The sequence below is a fragment of the Gracilinanus agilis genome, chromosome 6 (genome assembly GCF_016433145.1).
Source record: "Gracilinanus agilis isolate LMUSP501 chromosome 6, AgileGrace, whole genome shotgun sequence".
NCBI classification, from domain to species: Eukaryota; Metazoa; Chordata; class Mammalia; order Didelphimorphia; family Didelphidae; genus Gracilinanus; species Gracilinanus agilis.
This window is the reverse complement of record NC_058135.1, coordinates 27,956,270-27,974,423: the sequence shown is the minus strand read 5'-3', so window position 1 is coordinate 27,974,423 and position 18,154 is coordinate 27,956,270. Positions and strand designations below refer to the sequence as shown.

Here is an 18,154-nt window from a genome sequence, read left to right as displayed (position 1 = left end):
TGTCATAAAAAGAATTTTGTAGGACTCTTTCTTTGTTTATTTTACCAAATAGTTTGTATAGTATTTGGATTAATTGTTCTTTAAATGTTTGATAGAATTCACTTGTGAATCCATATGGCTCTGGAGATTTTTTTTCTTATGGAGTTCACTGATGGCTTGTTCAATTCCTTTTTCTGATATGGGATTATTTAAGTATTCTATTTCCTCTTTTGTTAATCTAGGCGATTTAGATTTTTTTTAAATACTCATTCATTATTTATTGTCATATAACTGGGCAAAATAGCTCCTAATGATTGCTTTAATTTCCTTGTCATTAGAGGTCAAATCCCCCTTTTCATTTTTGATACTGGTAATTTGATTCTCTTCTTTTTTTTTTTTAAATCAAACTAACCAATACTCTATTGTATGTTTTTTCATAGAGCCAGTTCCTCCTCTTATTTATTAGTTCTATAGTTCTTTTACTTTCAATTTTATCAATTTCTACTTTGATTTTTAGGATTTCTAATTTTTTCTTTACTTGGGGATTTTTTGTTCTTTTTCTAGTTTTTTTAGTTGCCTGCCCAATGCATTGATCTGATTTTTTCTCTATTTTATTGATAAAAGTACTCGGAGACATAAATTTTCCTGAGTCCTGCTTTGATATGTTGTCTCCTCATTGTCATCCTTTTCAATGAAATCAGTAATTGTTTCTATGATTTGTTCTTTGACCCACCGTTTTTTGTACTTCATTTTTGAAGAGGACAATAACATCGTGGGGTAATGTCTTGACTTATGTAAAAGTTGGATTTTGTCAGTCTCACTCTCTTCCAGAGTCACCAAAGTCCAGTGGCAAGACAAAAATCAGGAAGGCTGGTGATGGCTCAAGAATTAAGTATATGACCTTGGCATCTTTGATGTCTGATGAAGCTCTAAGTATTCTACAGTGTGCTTGTTGAGGCCACCTTCATGGTTGTTGGAACAAATTGTGCCCATTCTGCCAAGAGAAGTCTTCATATTCTCCTAACTCATCAATGGGTTCAAGGCCTGTCAGTTACTTTTTTTTCCAAAACCTTTACCTTCCATCTTAGAATCAATACTGGGTATTGGTTCTAAGGCAGAAGAGCGATATGGGCTAGACAAAGTGACTTGCCCAGGGTCACGCTACTAGGAAATGTCTGAGGCCAAATTTGAACCTGGGATCTCTCGTCTCCAGGCCTGGCTCTCAATCCACTGAGCTACCCAGCTGCCCCCTGTCAGTTACTTTCAACCTGGATTAGCCCACCTAGGTGTGGCATGCTATAGCTTCTTGGAACCACAGGTGAACTGGGTAAAAGGTGGACACCAAAGGTGGATGGAGAGCCCTGAAGACTAGCTTAACATACTGCTAGATACAAAAAGTAACATCATTTGCTTATGGAATCATCTGTGAAAGAAATATCAGCTGATAAAATAACCATACTACTAAACCCTCCCCCCAATGATAGTCAGTAAAGAATTTACCTCATATTTGGAGCAAAGTACAAAAGTTTGGTCTCCTCCTGAGAAGATATGTTTAACAATGTGATATTTAAAGGAATCTGTTAAAGAAATAGCAAACACATCATCTCTTTTAATAACTGCAGATGTCCACAATTTGTCTTTTAACATAAAGCACTAAAATGTATTTATCAGCAAATCCCAACTTTTCTTTCTCCTTTGGAGTCACACAGCATCAATGAAAAGCCAAATGGACAAATTTAACACAGAAGAAATCAAATTGTAAAAATCCTCGATTTCAATTTCTTCATTTTATAATGGGGAAATCTTTAGTCTATAGACTTTGTCACAAATAAGTCTATGAAAGAGCTCAAACTACACCAATCTTCTGACTCTGGTTCACTGCTTTTTCCACATACATTCAATATATTTTTGAGGGACAGCTGGGTAGCTCAGTGGATTGAGAGTCAGGCGTAGAGATGGGAGGTCATAGGTTCAAATCTGGCATCAGACACTTCCCAGCTGTGTGACCTTGGGCAAGTCACTTAACTCCCATTGCCTAGCCCTTACCGCTCTTCTGCCTAGGGGCCAATACACAGAAGTTAAGGGTTGAGAAAAATATATATATATATATACATAAGTGTATATATATATGTATATATATATATATTTTTGAGCATATACTATGTTCAGATACTTATTACAAATCCTAAATCTATTCCAAACACTTATACTTACAACTCCATCTTAACTCCACTACTAATCCTAATTCTATACTTATCCCTAACCTGGATTCTAAATTAATCTCTCCCAAAAGCATATAGCTAACTACAGAAAGGAAATGATGTATACTATCATCAGGAGGGCAGGAGTTATAGCCCATTCACACCTACTGCTAAGAACTACTGCCCTCCATGTGAAATTCATTTTTAATTTTTTGGAGACTGTTGTGTTCTGTGTCTCATAGTGATATCACACCAGAAGACTACTGGTCTTCTTTGGATAGTGGAGAAGCCTGAAATTATTCATGGAAATTTGCAACTTTAGGAAGGCAATCCAGCTTTTGTTCTCTTCTTATTCAATTCTGAGGTTAATTTAATTCTGAGTTAAGTGTGCCAGATATACATACTGATGGACAAGCTCTACAGTTTGTCCATTCAATATGTAAGTATGGACAACATTAGGTTTTCATTCAATGCAAAAAAAGACAAAAGATATCCAAGAGAAAAATAGATGTTAAGCTAAATTTTTTGATGGACTCTTTTTGTTTTGATTCTCCCTGATTTTTCCACAGGCCTTTGACACTACTTGTCCAGCATTCATCTTCTTCTCTTCACCCACACCACCACCACTCAATTACGACACCACTTCATCATTTCTCACCCGCACTACTCCCACAGCTTCCTGCCTGGTCATCCCCTCCCTCTTCAATCCACCCTTGACAGAGCTACACATATGCTGAGCAATCAAAGTGTTCCAAAATCTGGCTGCCCTCTACCTTTTTGGCCCAATTTCATGATTCCTCTTCTTATACTTCATATTCTAACCAAGCTTCACAACTAGCTCTTCTTCAAATTCAATATGCCACCTTCTGCCTTCAGGGACTCACACGGGCAGTCTCCAGCTCTTAAATTCACTCTTTCCTTATCCCTGCCTAGCAAAACTAAAGACTCAGATCACTCTTTCCCCTTGGAGGCTATCCTGATTCTTACAGCTAAGTTTTCTTTAGCTCCTCAACATTTCCTTCAGGTATTTTGTGAGGATTTCACTGCTATTCCCATAACATGACTTTGTATTATATTTAACCAAAGGATCCAAGATCTAAAGCAGGGGGAGACCTCAGAGGTCATCTACTTCAACTATCTCATTTTATAGATTAGGAAACTAAGATCCAGAAAGATGATGGAGTTTGCCAAAGGATACACAGGTAGTAAATGATTGAGATAAGACTTAAACTCAGACCCTCTGACATGAATCCCTGACTTTTATCCCTGAACCATCCTGACTTTCATTATCTTTGTATGTGTCATTTTTCTCCTTATAGGAAGCAAGCCCCATGAAAAGAAAGACTATATTAGTTTTCATTTTTGTAGCTCCAGTAGCTAGTACACTACTGTCTCAAACACTGTTATTGTTGTTCAATCATTTAATCATGTCTGACTATTTGTGACTCCATAAACCATACTGTCCATGAGGTTTTCTCGGCAAGGATACTGGTATGGTTTGCCATCTCTTTATCTGATAGATTATGGCAAACAGGTTAAGTGACTTGCTCAGGGTCGCATAGCTGGTGAGTGTCCAAGGGCCAGTTTTGAACTCAGGTCTTCCTGATTCTGGCCCTTGTCTAGTTTCATTGAGCCAGCCCCACCCAGCTGCCTAAGTAAGCACTTAATGTTTGTTGGATTCAGTCAAATTTGAGGGCCAAGACTACATTTCATATTTCTTATATTCTCCACAAGGTCAAGTACAATATTTGCACATAGTAAATACTCAATATACACTATGAATGTATAATTTACATTAAAATGTAATCAGAATATATTTGGAGTTTTGTCATAAGTTATTTCCTTCAGAAGTTCTCACACTTAATATCATAATGTATATATACATATGCACATGCATATATATATATATATATAAATAAAATTAATTTTATACCTTTTAAAACTATTTAACTTCAGCAGAAACACTTACCAGCTCTAGATGAAAGTTGGCCATTGTGGGCAGCCCAGTGACCCTTCACAGGAGATGGGCATTTAACATTACATGTGTGTCCAGTTCCTAACTGGCCTCTTGCTCCACAGCCAAATGCATAGATGAGCCCCGAGGAAGGCACAAAGGCTAGAGTGTGCTGTCTAGAGGAAAAAAAAAAAAAGAATCTTGTAAAATTAACTTGTTAGCATGAAAAGCCATACTCATAATGTACAGAATATAGCAGCCCATAAATTTTGCTTACTACTCTACAAGATCACCTTCTGATCTTGAGCTAGGAGAAGGTAAGAGCTCTGAAAGGAAAACAGTAGGCAAATTCAATCCCAAGTAAAGTTTTTATTGTCTCACCTCTTGGATACCAAAGCTCAGTGTCTTCAAATAAATCTTCACCTGCCATATTTTTATTTTTTTATTTTTTTTTTAAACCCTTGTACTTCGGTGTATTGTCTCATAGGTGGAAGATTGGTAAGGGTGGGCAATGGGGGTCAAGTGACTTGCCCAGGGTCACACAGCTGGGAAGTGGCTGAGGCCCGGTTTGAACCTAGGACCTCCTGTCTCTAGGCCTGACTCTCACTCTACTGAGCTACCCAGCTGCCCCTACCTGCCATATTTTTGACAAACCGCCACTTAATGGCAAAAATCTGGTCCTCATATCCAATATAAATTGGGCCCATGGTGAACAATTTTAATAATAATGATTTTTAGCTAATAACTTGGCTTGTGGATCTCTCTCTCATCACTACTAAATCGAGATGATCTGCTAATGTTTAGGTATTTTTTTTAATTAAAAACCCATGCAATCACTCACCTGCCACAAGCAATCTGAGTTACTTCACTGCCCATTAATTCTAGAACCCTTCTTGGATTAACTTCATCATTCATGGAGTCATGTCCAAGCTGTCCAAAGGAACCAGCGCCAAAAGTGAACACTCCTCCACTCTAATAGAAACAAACATCACACTATTTCACACAGATGTACACACAATTTGAATGGTCTCTTCTCCAACATTATGAAGAAGTCAGCATTCATAAAATAACAGCCTGGAAAGAAATTCTATCCTTTTTTGAATTTCACCCAGAATAACTTATTCGGTCTATTAGCCACATGGGAAAATGATTCAAGAGCAAATCTTTGCTTAAAAAGTGCCCTCATGGAACAAAAGCGGCACTGCATATGTGCCTTTTGAAAATTCTGAAAAAGAACAATTCAAAGAAGAAATATAAGAGAAGGGAGAAAGAGAGAGAGGAAGAGAAAATAAGGCAGCATTCTTCTCAAACATCTACCTGAGATAAGCAGTGACAGGAAGTTTCACAAACTCCTTAATTCATTACACAGACTCTTTTCCAAGTTGAAGTAAATTACACAAAAGCACATATCAAAAACCAAATTCTGAAGCAGGAATAGCCAAAAAGAAAACTGGATTTATACCTCATCTAATGCAAATGACAAGGTAAGAGACTGACCCTTTCACATGTGCAGAATGTGGTTGCCAAAAGGTTTGAAAATTCTGTAAAAAAAAAAAAGCTGATAGAATCAACTTATGAAGAAACACAGACTTTCAGATAAAATATTGAGGAGAGACATAGACTAAGATATAGCAGCTATAGAACTGTTGCTAAAATGGGTGTACTGAGAGGAGTGTGAAGGCAAAACAATGACTAAGATATCAGTGGGTACACAATACTGTGGTCCATCAGTATATTCATATGTGAATATCTTTAGTTTTAAACATTATCATTTGAAAAAGTATATGCTATGTATAATATGCATGTATATATGTTAGTTCTATGTGTGTACATGTGTGTCACACATACATGAAGACAATGGGAAGATTGTGTAAGTTTTCAAAAGTTATACCTGATAAAAAGGTTAAATTATTGTTAGAAACAGGTCACTGCTTATGAGGAGGTACTGATTTCAGGTATTAGAGACTACAGGCAGAAGGACAGAACAGCTCTAGAAAAAGACAGACAGAAGAAGCAGGAGAGTAAGGTGAGTTCAAAGAATAGTTACAAGCCTGAAACAAAGTCATAGACGGCAATGAGAGAAAATGCTTCAAGCTAAGGCAAATTAATTTTCTTCAGCTGCTTCACTGAGAAGCTATTAACTGAAAGAGAAGACCCACTTTGCTAACTCACTAGAGAAAGGCTGAGGAATTATTCAAGGAGGTTCTTTAAATGCTACCAGTAGTGAAGGAGAACAGAATCCTTTTGATATGAAGCTGACTAGTTAGTTTATTGCTTTCTAATCTCAGCTAGAACCTGAAAAGGGGGAGTGGGGGAAAACAGGACAAGGGAGGGCATGCTGGAAGAAACTGGAAAAAACTGTCTGCAACTGTTTGAGATAAAGAAGTAGAGGGTGAAAAATGGACTTTGAATCCATTTTGCCATGAGTAGCGCTTTTTAGAAATGAGAATTTACTTTGTGAAAGACTGGAGAAAAAAATCTCATGGGGTCAAGATTTGACTTAATTGGTGGGCCAGCCAACCTGAAGAGCTTTGTAGTTATTTGGCTTAAGGCTGAACAAACACATGTTGTGGTTTACCAAACAGCGCAGCACTGTTAAGGGTGACAATGAGTGAAAAAAGCTCATCACTACTTCATTAGCTCAAAAGCAGCTTTTCCTATCAAGAGAGTACTAATGAGTGGCAGGTAGGTGGCTCAGTGGCCTAAAGACAGGAGGTTCTGGCTTCAAATATGCCTCAGACACATGACCATGGGCAAGTCACTGAACTCTGATTAGCCCATACTGCTCCTGCTTTGGAACCAATATATAGTATTAACTCAAAGATTAAAGGTAAGGGAAGGAGAGACAGAGACGGCAAGAGGGTAAGGAAGGGAAGGAGAGGGAGAGAAGGAGGAGGAGGGGAGAGGGAAAGGTAGAGACAGACAGAGAGAAAGAGAAAGAGAGAGAGAGAGAGAGAGAGAGAGAGAGAGAGAGAGAGAGAGAGAGAGAGAGAGAATGAATGAGAGTGTACTAAGGATGAGAAGGATAGTAGCTAGCGAGGAAGTAGCTTCATGTGGTGCAAATGCTTCCTTAAGGGTCTTAATCACATAGGTTTGCCTATTTTCTGTGCCTCCTTGATAGATTTCCATAAGTGTATACCCATTTTCCTCCACAGACACCATGGACATTGGTATGACCCAGGTTAATGGATAGACTGTGTTGTTCTTCATTATTCTTGCTTCTGCCTTCTCATGATTATTCTTGCTTTTGCCCTCTAGTGATATTAATTATAATTATTATCAGTCAGTAAGTGTATAAGAGTTAATCAATCACAGTAACTACTTGTTGTGTAAATAGGACAGTGATAGGCAACCTTTTGAGCTTGGTGTGTCAAAATTCACCAAAAAACTGAGCATGACTCGGGTGGTGTGTCACTTTGAGAAAAAAAAAATTTCGTGATATTTATAGTTTAAATAACAAAAATATATAATTGCAATATTATATTTAATAAACCAAATTGTATTTAATAAACCAAAATAGGTAAATTAATATAAGTAGAATCATCGTCTATAGTGCAGAGTGTCTACACTACACTACAGCAAATGTTTCATCCTCGGCATGCAGCCCCATATTTCTCTGTATGAGGCCGCATGCAGCCTCATGTCTTAGAAAATGGCTACACGTGTCAGCACTGCGTGTCATAGGTTTACCATCACCGAAATAGGAGATATTCCACTGATGGCTCAGGAGCTTTAGGGGTGAGTACTAAGAGTGTATTGCCTCCCCACCCCCACTCCCACCCCAATCCATCAAGGCTTGCTCCTTTCTTCTTCCGCCTGCCTCCGCCCCTCAGTATCCTGAGAGAGAACATGAGTTGTAACCATGTGGTTGATGCCATAGCAACACCTCCATCCTCCTCACTCCAGGGAAAAAACTCAGACCTGCCAGAGTGAGGGCAGGTTGGGGAGAGCAAACAAGCCCAGAGAGAGAAAAATAGGTGTTGAGTCAGCTACCACACAGTCAGGCTTACACTTCCTGTGTGGGATAGGTTGTAGCTATAACTGTGCTACAAGGGAAGAGATTATGAAAGCTCTTATAGTCAGTTAAGAAGTACTAAGTGCCTACTATGTGCTAAGCACTGAGGATCCAAAGAAAAGTAAAAATAATCATTCTCAAGGAGTCTAATCTAAGAGCATGCATGATGTAGATTAAAGCACTTTGCCAATACATTTTCATCCCTCCCCAGAGTTAACTACATTTGGTAGCAAAGAAATGAGCAATGATTTTTAAATAACTTTTTTTATTACCTATGATTTCCCCAATTTAGAAAATGTCTGGGGAAAAAACTCCCTGTACCAATGCAAATTAGCACCAATGCCATTTATAGTCTCAAACAGCTTCTTTGAGTACCAGAAATTAAGTGACTCACCCAGAAACATACTTTTAAGAGGTAGAACTTGAACCCAAGCTCCCATGATGATAATTTTGTTAATCTTTTAAAAATAAAAACATCATATTTGTGTATATGTCATAAATATAGGTATATATTTGTATACATTAGAATATATACTAAATTGGAATTTCTGATGTTACACATCTCACATTTATGAGATTCCAAGAGTCAGAAAGGAAAGAAAAAAATAATAAAAAACAAAAATCTCTCTTTGTATTCCTTAAAAATAAGTGAAATTATATTCAACAAGAATAAGAATGTGAAGTCTAATACCAATGTTTGTCTCTGTAAAAAACACTATCTATAGTATTCCAAGGTCTCTTTACCTTAGTGAGAACTGCTGTATGTTCTTCTCCACAGCTGATATAAACAACTTTTTGAGTTCGTAAGAGTTTCACGTGACATGGAGATTGTCGATCTAGGATAGGAATGTAAAGATTAATTACAAATTAATTATAAGTATCCAGTTCAGAATATAAATACAGCTATCCCATTTTATACCACTATAGAAATAGTGTTTTTGCAATATACTTTTCTATCTTTTAAAAAAAGGTAAAGGTGAAGTTTTCAAACCTGTTTCATCACTGAGTCCCAGCTGACCAGCATTGTTCCTTCCCCACCCAAACACAGCTCCTGAGAGAGACAGGGCAAAGCTGTGTGCCCCTCCTGCAGCAACCTGAGCCAGAGGAATCCCCTCTAAGGATTTCACCCTTTGGGGGCTAGCTTGGGAAGGGAATTCTTTCCCCAGGCCCAACTGCCCATGGCGGTTCTGTCCCCAAGTGAAGAATTGCCCATCTGAAATAAGAAAGTGCAAATTAGCATCACTATAGCATAATTTTTATTCTATTTGTAATAAAAGCCATGTGGGAACCCTAACCTCTATCTCCCATCTGAAGAACAGAGGACATGGTATAGAGACATTTTACAGGAACTAAAATTTAAAGAATAAAATTTTTATTGTTGGGCTGGGCCTAAGTCAGTCTAATAGTTTACTTTTGATAATGGAACAAAATGAGACACTCCTGGGACATTCAGCAGTTAACAAAAGAAACAAGTTTTTAAATAATCTACTTTGGGAAGCCCTACAATATTCTGCTTCTGGATACAATCAGCACAATGTCATCTGAAAAGAAGCATTTATTTGACCTCACTTCCAAAAACAAAGCCAGGCACTGAGGACACCTTAAGTTGATTCAGCTAGGAGAAGGCCCTTTGCCTGAAATGAATTCAACACCTACCAACCAAGTATCAGGAAGAACACCTGGAGCTGTTTGTGGCTTTTGATGTACTGAGATGAAAAAGGTTTCAACAGCCTGAACCGTTAGTCTCTTGAGCAAACAGAGGCTCCAGGTAATTTCAATACCTCTTAAGGGAAAACCAGCCTAACAGAATGGGAGGGAAAGTGGCAAGAATAAAGCTTCTACCACAACTGGTAAAGACCAAGAGTGATCAAGATATGTGAATGAGGTTAACTACCATACACAGGCTATTAAAATTGTGGAGAGACAAAAATCACATTGTAGATAGGCTATTTTTATGTGCTATTTAATCAATATAGTTACTAAAAATAACTATTTAGTAGGGTAGAGCTGCTAATAGCAATACAGATTGGTAACATCCCATGACGCCTCTAGCAGAATGGGTGGTAAGAATTGGCTTCTTCACAAGCAACATCCTCTTCAGAGTAAAATTTGATTTGTTGGTTTATATGGCACTGTCTAATAAGTATGATAAGAATGGTAATAATACAAATAAAAAAGTAAATACGATCCTGACTGAAGAAAATTTAACATAATTTACCCACTAAGGAAAGATTAACTCAGCAGAACATCAGGAAATTCCCAAATACCCCAAAAAAAGACAGGCTGAGCATACCAGATGGTCACAAAGATATCAGTAAGATAAGCTGGAACACACAAATACAAACACATTAAATACTTGAATGGATCTGTAATTTCATCAATTTGCCCAACAAATTGGTACCTTTGATACCCTGAAACTGTATAGGCACAAATGATTTTATGCAGACAATTTGTTGCTCCTCACTCTTCATCCATGACCAATGTTTTTAAATCCATACCCACTTCCTCACTTTTGAACAATTCCTCATTAGTGACAAGATGGAGTAATATTTTGGACCTTTGTGTTTTTGAAAGAAAACTGGGGTTAAGACTGCATGATTTACCATAGGCAATCCTGCCAAATCTCTTGGTTCTGTTCAATTCTGGGACCAGTTCATTTTTCAAGCTCACATTCATAACAAGATAAGTACACTGACAGATCAGTTCTACAGTTTGTCCATTCAACAGCCTATAATAGTCTCAATAGGTATTTTCATCCTTTTTCTCTTCTATTACCTATACTTAGACCAAAATCTTTTGAACAATCCAATTTGGGAAGCTCTGCAATATTCTAAGTCCAGGTGCAATCAGCACAATATCTGAAAACAAGTATTTGTTTGCCTTCAGCTTGAAAAAGTGACACTTTTCCATCTAAACTACATGAGACATTTGCTATGACAGTGGCGAACATCTCTGATAAGCAGGTATTTCCTGGTTTTTGACATCACTAAACATCAATCACTGAGAACCAGCCAGTTATCTTTGTTGTTACACTTTTCGAAGAATCTATAAAAATTTTTAGATACATCTAGAGGACACTTCATTGAAGAATATTTCCATTGATATTTTGCAAATCAAATACTCTTTGAAAGTTAACTTTTTTTCTTTGCACCTCTTAATGAATGGTACAATTGCAAAGGCCTATTATAAAATATCAGTTGCCTTGGCTATTTATCCCTCATCCTTCAAGAAGGATGCCTTCAATAAGTGTATATAAATCCTTACAAAAATATTTTGGATATGGGAAAGTAGACTGACATTTTCTGAAACACTTTCTTTTTGTTATTGTTGTTGCAGGAGAGAAATAACAAAAGCTGAGATCCCTCCCCCGCATGCATACACAGAGAAAACCCAAAATCAATGTCAAACTACTATACATTTAAAATTATACTACCAGCTGCAAGAGCCATGCAGTGCCAGTTGCCACAGGAAACCTGTAATATCATCTGCTGGTTCAGTTTCTTTATTAACCTAAAACAAAAAATATGTATTTTATTTACAGAATTAAATTATAGCATTACCAGACATGTCCTAATATCAGGGTCCCAACCAAATAAAATTATTGTAAAAATGTGTTTTTAATTTAAAGTTAAAAAGAGAGGTCTGAAATACACCATTTTCCTTTTAATTTATGCAATCTAATTTGTTGCTGTATTGTTTCATTTATCAAAGAAACAATCTGCATTGTTTCTTTCATTAGGCTATTATTTCTGGGGAAAGAATCCACTGATTCTGAATTTAAATCCACTGAACCTCAATTCCATTGTTTCACTTATTATGTGCACTTTAAGGACAAATGGGTGAACTGCTAAGCAGAAGGATAGAAGGATAAGTATTACCTGAACTAAAAAATAATGGGTACCACACAATCCTATAAGCTAAATGAAACACATGGCCAGAAGAGTAAAAAAAAGACATTAGTCACGTGACCACATAAGGGCTTAGGTTTCCTGTGGAATATTGCTTATTATATATGTTAAAATTTGCAGGATATGAAAGTATATCAATTGGAATGTTCATCTTCATTACATATAAACCTGTGAGAATAAAGGAAGTAGGTGACTGGTAAGTACTATATTATTCCATTATGCACAAAGTCAGAACTTAAAAGGGCACTGATCCCATGGGGGAGGAAAAATATTTGGTGTGTCAGATTTTCTAAGTAGAAAAAATATTTGCACAGAAAAATCAAAATACTATTTTTCTCATTTAAAAAAAATCATCATATTATGGATCTTTTGGGGGAGAACATGGGTAACATGGGTATTTACCTGGGTATTGCAACAGAGTCTTCAGTAGTTGTATGTCCAAGTTGTCCATCACTACCTGCACCCCAAGAAAAAAGCTGTCCCCGGTCACTAAGGGCCAAGCTATGGGACTCACCACAGGCAACATGGATTATATGCTGATCTGCCAAAGCTCCAATTTGCTCTGGGGGGGGAAAAAAGCAATAAAAGGAACATCTATGTGTTTCTAACATCAAATTGATAATTATCTCCCCAGAACATATTGTTTGTGGTTTTTAATGCAACCACTATACTATATCACAAACTTTAAATTTAGCTTCAAAAATTTCTGGCATATGGTTTGCCAAAAAACAATACATTGCAATTATTTATTATGTAATTATGCAACTTAAAAGTACAAGGCTTCCCTCTTTCTTATTATGTCCAATAAAAACAGCCAATGAGCCTGAATTGATTTGTCTAAACTGCTCTCTATACAGAATTAAAATTACAGAAAAGGCAGGTGCTAATAATCAGAAACATTAAGCCCTAGAGCAGTGTTGGTGAAGACATGACATATGTACAGAGTCGGCACTAGGGCAGCTGCTCTATCCCCCCTCTTCCCAGCACTGGCTCCCCTCTTTCCAGTGCCTAAGGACATTTTTGCATGCCCCACCCCTCTGTCCAGCCACCCAAAGCAAGCACTTCCTCCCTCAACTCTCTCTGGTAATGCAGAGGCTGCTCACAGACAGCTTGAATTTCTCCTCTGGGCACTCAGACTTGGAAAAGGTTTGCCAATGCTGCCCTAGAGAATCAACAACTTGTAATTCTCATCTCAGTACCCTGATGGAGACTTAAACAATAGGGACTGGAGAAAGTAGCAAATAAAAGAGATGCTACATAGTAAACAATAAAACATATGTTGACTGTTGATATCATAGACAAAGCTTTAAAAAGTGCTAATTATAGATTAAAAAGAAAAAACAACTTAATTTACATATCATATTGTGCTTTCCGCATAACTCTGTTTGGTAGTATTAATATCATTATTTGACAGATAAGAGTGTTAAAGTTCTGTAGGATTAAATGATTTGTCTGGTCACACAGCTAGTAAGTCTGAAGCAATATTCAAACCTATGTCTTTCTAGTCTAAAGCTTTATCCACTACGACTACACCATGCCCCATTGGTCAAGGTACCAGAAGATTATAGGAGGAAGGAGAGAGGGAAGAGATAGGAGAAAAGTGAGAAATGGGAAAAGGAGGCAAAATGGGAAAACAGGAGGATAGAAGAGAAAGGAAAAGGGAGGAGGAGAAAAGTATGAGTTAAGTAGACACACATAATGGGGTAGGAGAAAGAGATAACTTTTCTAACCTCTCCAACAGATCAGAACTAGTACCTGGCTCACCTTAAGTCTGGGCCCAAAATTCTATAATCCTGTTAACAGAGGAGCCTACAGGGGTTAAATATATTCATTCATTCATTGCAACAAACATTTATTAAGTATCTACTATGTACATTCATTGTATTTAGCCTGGGGAAATGTACGTAAATAATATGATATGGCAGAAAGAATATCAGACCTGGACATCAGCAGTGACCTTGGTTTGAAATCCCATTTCATACCTTCTGGCTCTATGACCATAGGAAAGTATTTCTGCGGAAAATAATTACTGTAGATATACTTCACAGTACTGGGGACTTTTTAATTCAATTTTATTTTATTTTCAGTTCTAAATTCTCTCCTCTCGACTCCCTTTCCTACTCACTGGTAAAAAAATACAAGACCCATTACACATATGAAATCATACAAAAATATTTCTCTTATTAGCCATATTTTTTAAAAAGGACAGGAAGATGTCAATCTGTGCTCTGAGTCCAATATTTTTCATTATGAGTCTGCTGAAATTGCAGTGATTCATTTTATTGATCAAAGCAGCTAAGTCTTTCACAGTTGATTATCTATAAAATAATACTGTTATTTTTCTCTTGCTTCTGCTCACTTCACTTTGCATCACTTCCCAGGTATTTTTGAAATTATGCCCTTTATCACTTCCTTACAGTACAATAATATTCTATCACAATCATATACCATAATTTATTCAGTCATTCTCATCTGATGGGCATCACCTCAGTTTCCAAATCTTTGCCACCACAAAAAGAACTACTATACATATTTTTGTGCATGTTAAGTCCTTTTCCTTTTTCTTTGGAGTTCAGACCTAGTAGTGGCATTCCTGGGTCAAAGGATAAGCATATTTTTATAGTTTGGGGGCATAGTTTTAAACTCTTCTCCAGAATGACTAGACTAGTGACAGCACCACCTATTAGTGAATTAGTGTACCTATTTCCCCAAATATTTCCAGGATTTGTCATTTTCATTTTCTCTCATCTTACCAATCTGATGAGTGTGAAGTAGTACTTTGGAATTGTTTTATTTTGCATTTCTCTAATTATTCACTCAGAACTTTTTTTTATGATTGCTGATTTCTTCTTTTATGATTTGATATCTTCTTCTGAAAAATGCCTGTTCATGTCCCTTGAACATTTATTCATTAGAGAATAATTCTTATTCCTGTAAATTTGGATCAATTCTCTATATAGTTGAGAAATGAGACCTTTATCAAAGAAACTCACAGAAGACATTTTTCCCATTTTCTTGCTTTTCTTCTAGTTTGGTTTTCATTGGCTTTGTTTGTGCAAAAAAATAATTTTATGTGATCAAAATTATCCCTCTTACCTTCCCTAAACCTCTCTATCTCTTGTTTGATCATGAACTCTTCCCCTATTCATACCTCTGACAGGTAATTTTCACCATCCTCCTTTAATTTGCTTATATTACACTTTCTGTCTAAATCATATAACTATTTTGAGATTATCTTGATATACGGTGTGAGATTTTGGTCTATGTCTACTTTCTGCAGGACTGCCTTTCAATTTTACCAGCAGTTTTTGTCAAATAGTGAATTCCTACTCTAATAGTTGGAATAGAAGAGTAAATTAAGTAATATATGCACAATGTTTTATAAAACTTTAAAAACTGAAGTGCTATATAAATGTCAGACATTAAAAAGCTGTTACCAACCTCAAGAAATAATAAATGCATTGATTTCAACAATTTTAAAAAGGAATTCTTTCTAAGGCCTATGGCTTAGCACAGTACTGATAACACAAGTGAAAGACATGTTTATTTAGTATTTAATCACCTTTAAAGCGTATAGTGGAAAGTAAATACCTCTAGTTAAAGGTATTCTTGTTACAGCAGAATTAGTCACTTTTTCCGAAACCTTGTCTTTAGGTAGGACAGGGTCCAAAAATAGTTCCTAAAAGCAACTGGGAGCCACTGAAAGGTTCTTGTGTTTAATTTATATGGTCAGACTTATGCTTTAAGAAAATTAATTTAGTAGTTCTGTTACAACAGTCTGCATAAGAAATGATACAGCAATTTATTTACTGTACATGGAAAGGAGGAGACTAAAGATACTAAAAAGGTGAGAAACTAGGAAATTGGAAAGATAGAGTACTCTTAACGGAAATAGTAAAGTTTAAGGTAGAAGATAAGAATTCCATTTTGGATAAGTTATGTTTGAGGTGCTTATCAGAAATATAGTTGGTGATAATATAAATATGGTCACAAAAGTCATAAAGTAGCATGACCAAGATTATACATACTAGGAATTGGAAGAGCTGGGACCACAACCTCAATTTATTGACTCAAAATTCGGTGTTTTTTTTTCCTTGCAAATGCCCCACTGTTTGGCTGTTACTTAGGTCTAAATTCAGAATTAGTAATATGTGTATGCATGTTTATATACACATATATAAGGTTAGGCTGACTTCCTTGGCCTACCTTGGCCTTTCCAGAGTCTCTCTCTATTTCCCTTCTTAACTTCCTAACTGTAAATAAACTACCATAAAACCCATCCTGACTTGGGTCTATTTTAATTATGGAATCAATCTGAATTATTGATTCCCGGCGACCACACCTTAATTATATACATATATAATATCAAATATCTAAATATAACATGTTTATATATGAAAGAGAAAATGCATGCAGGAGAAAATATTCAAAAAACTGCTACATTGTACCCCAAAGAGATAATAAGGAAAAAGACTTGTACAAAAATATTTATAGCTGTGCTCTTTGTGATGGCAAAAAATTAGAAAATGAGGGGATGCCCTTCGATTGGGGAATGGCTGAACAAATTGTGGTATCTGTTGGTGATGGAATACTATTGTGCTCAAAGGAATAATGAACTGGAGGAATTCCATGTGAACTGGAAAGACCTCCAGGAACTGATGCAGAGTGAAAGGATCAGAGCCAGGAGAACATTGTATACAGAGACTGATACTCTGTGGCACAATCAAACATAATGTACTTCTCTACTAGTAGTAATGCAATGATCCAGGACAATTCTGAGGGGCTTATGAGAGAAAGAACTGTGAGAATAGAAACACAGAAGAAAAACATTTGCTTAATCACATGGTTCATTGGGGATATGATTGAGGATGTAGACTCTAAATGATCACCCTACTGCAAACACTTATAATATGGAAATAGGTCTTGATCAATGATACATGTAAAACCCAGTGGAATTGCTTGTTGGCTACAGGAGGGGGGAGGGAGGAGGGGAGAGAAAGAACATGAATCATGTAACCATGGAAAAATACTCTAAATTAATTAAATAAATGAAATTTTAGAAAACTACTGCAAAACAAACAGAATATGCCACTAGAGATATAACAAACTATTATGAGAATTTTGAAGCAAAAAAACCATTTCCTGATTGAGGAACCAAGAAAGGTTTCCTAGAATAGTTAGAATGTGAAGTAGGTTTTGGAATTGCAGGCAGAGTTGGATAATGCAAAAAGAATTTTCAAGCAAACTTTATTCAACTTGGTTAAATAAAAATGTCTAAAGCACGGCTATACTTGGTAAGACCAAAGAATTAAAAGAATGGAATCAACTTCATTAGAAGACCTATATCAGCACTAACTATATTGTAATGCCTTGGGATGGTTGAGAACTGCATTCTGGGTACCCATCTCTAGATCTTCCCCCCAACCCCTCTCTCAAGAAGTTTACATTCTAATGAAGGAGATAATATATAAATAAAATGACTACATAAAAAATACTAGATACGCCGAGGGTCTGACTAGAATCTCTTCTAAAGTTGGAAACCGGCAGAGATCCTCTTTGGTCACTCTGCCTTTCCACATAAAGTCTTCTGCATCATCCTTATCTCTTACAGTTCACTCCCTGAGCAAAAGGATTGTAATCAGCTTCCACTTTCTTGGGAGGAAGGTTTGGGAATAAATATCTACATATACAAAAAAAGATCAAATTTTTGGAGTGATGTCTTGACAAGTCAGAGACACAATTGGACTTCAGACCCTGGATAGATCTGTAAAATAGTCTCTAATCTTGGGTCAGCAGGACATCTCTTTAGATATGGCCAACATCTGTCCATTTTCAGCAGCTTCCTAGACCTTCAAATAACTTGGTGGGAGGGAAACAGGTTCACACCAGATTAAGACCCCCTTCAATAGGGGACTTTTCTAGCATCGTGGTTAGATCTAGATGGAGACTTCAGTGAGTCAAATTAGGGTGGTCCCTTTTGTTTTTGCTTTAATTAATTAATTTTACATTTTTAATTAATTATTTTTGTTTTAAGAAATTTCCACATGAGTTTTCTGAAGTCATATAATCCAAATTATCTCCCTGCCTCCCCCCCCCA

General features: G+C 36.6%; 1 protein-coding gene across 1 annotated transcript in view; it reads right to left on the bottom strand.

Moving 5' to 3' along the window:
• Nucleotides 1-18,154, bottom strand: part of HERC3 (HECT and RLD domain containing E3 ubiquitin protein ligase 3) — a 124,589-nt gene that overhangs the window by 92,610 nt on the left and 13,825 nt on the right. The window contains exons 3-9 of the mRNA XM_044681187.1: nucleotides 12,460-12,619; nucleotides 11,583-11,659; nucleotides 9,141-9,362; nucleotides 8,894-8,985; nucleotides 4,976-5,106; nucleotides 4,150-4,310; nucleotides 1,480-1,556 (exon numbers count right to left, since the gene is read on the bottom strand). Of these exons, the coding sequence (XP_044537122.1) occupies nucleotides 1,480-1,556; nucleotides 4,150-4,310; nucleotides 4,976-5,106; nucleotides 8,894-8,985; nucleotides 9,141-9,362; nucleotides 11,583-11,659; nucleotides 12,460-12,619 (920 nt within the window). The remainder of the gene's footprint in view (nucleotides 1-1,479; nucleotides 1,557-4,149; nucleotides 4,311-4,975; nucleotides 5,107-8,893; nucleotides 8,986-9,140; nucleotides 9,363-11,582; nucleotides 11,660-12,459; nucleotides 12,620-18,154) is intronic.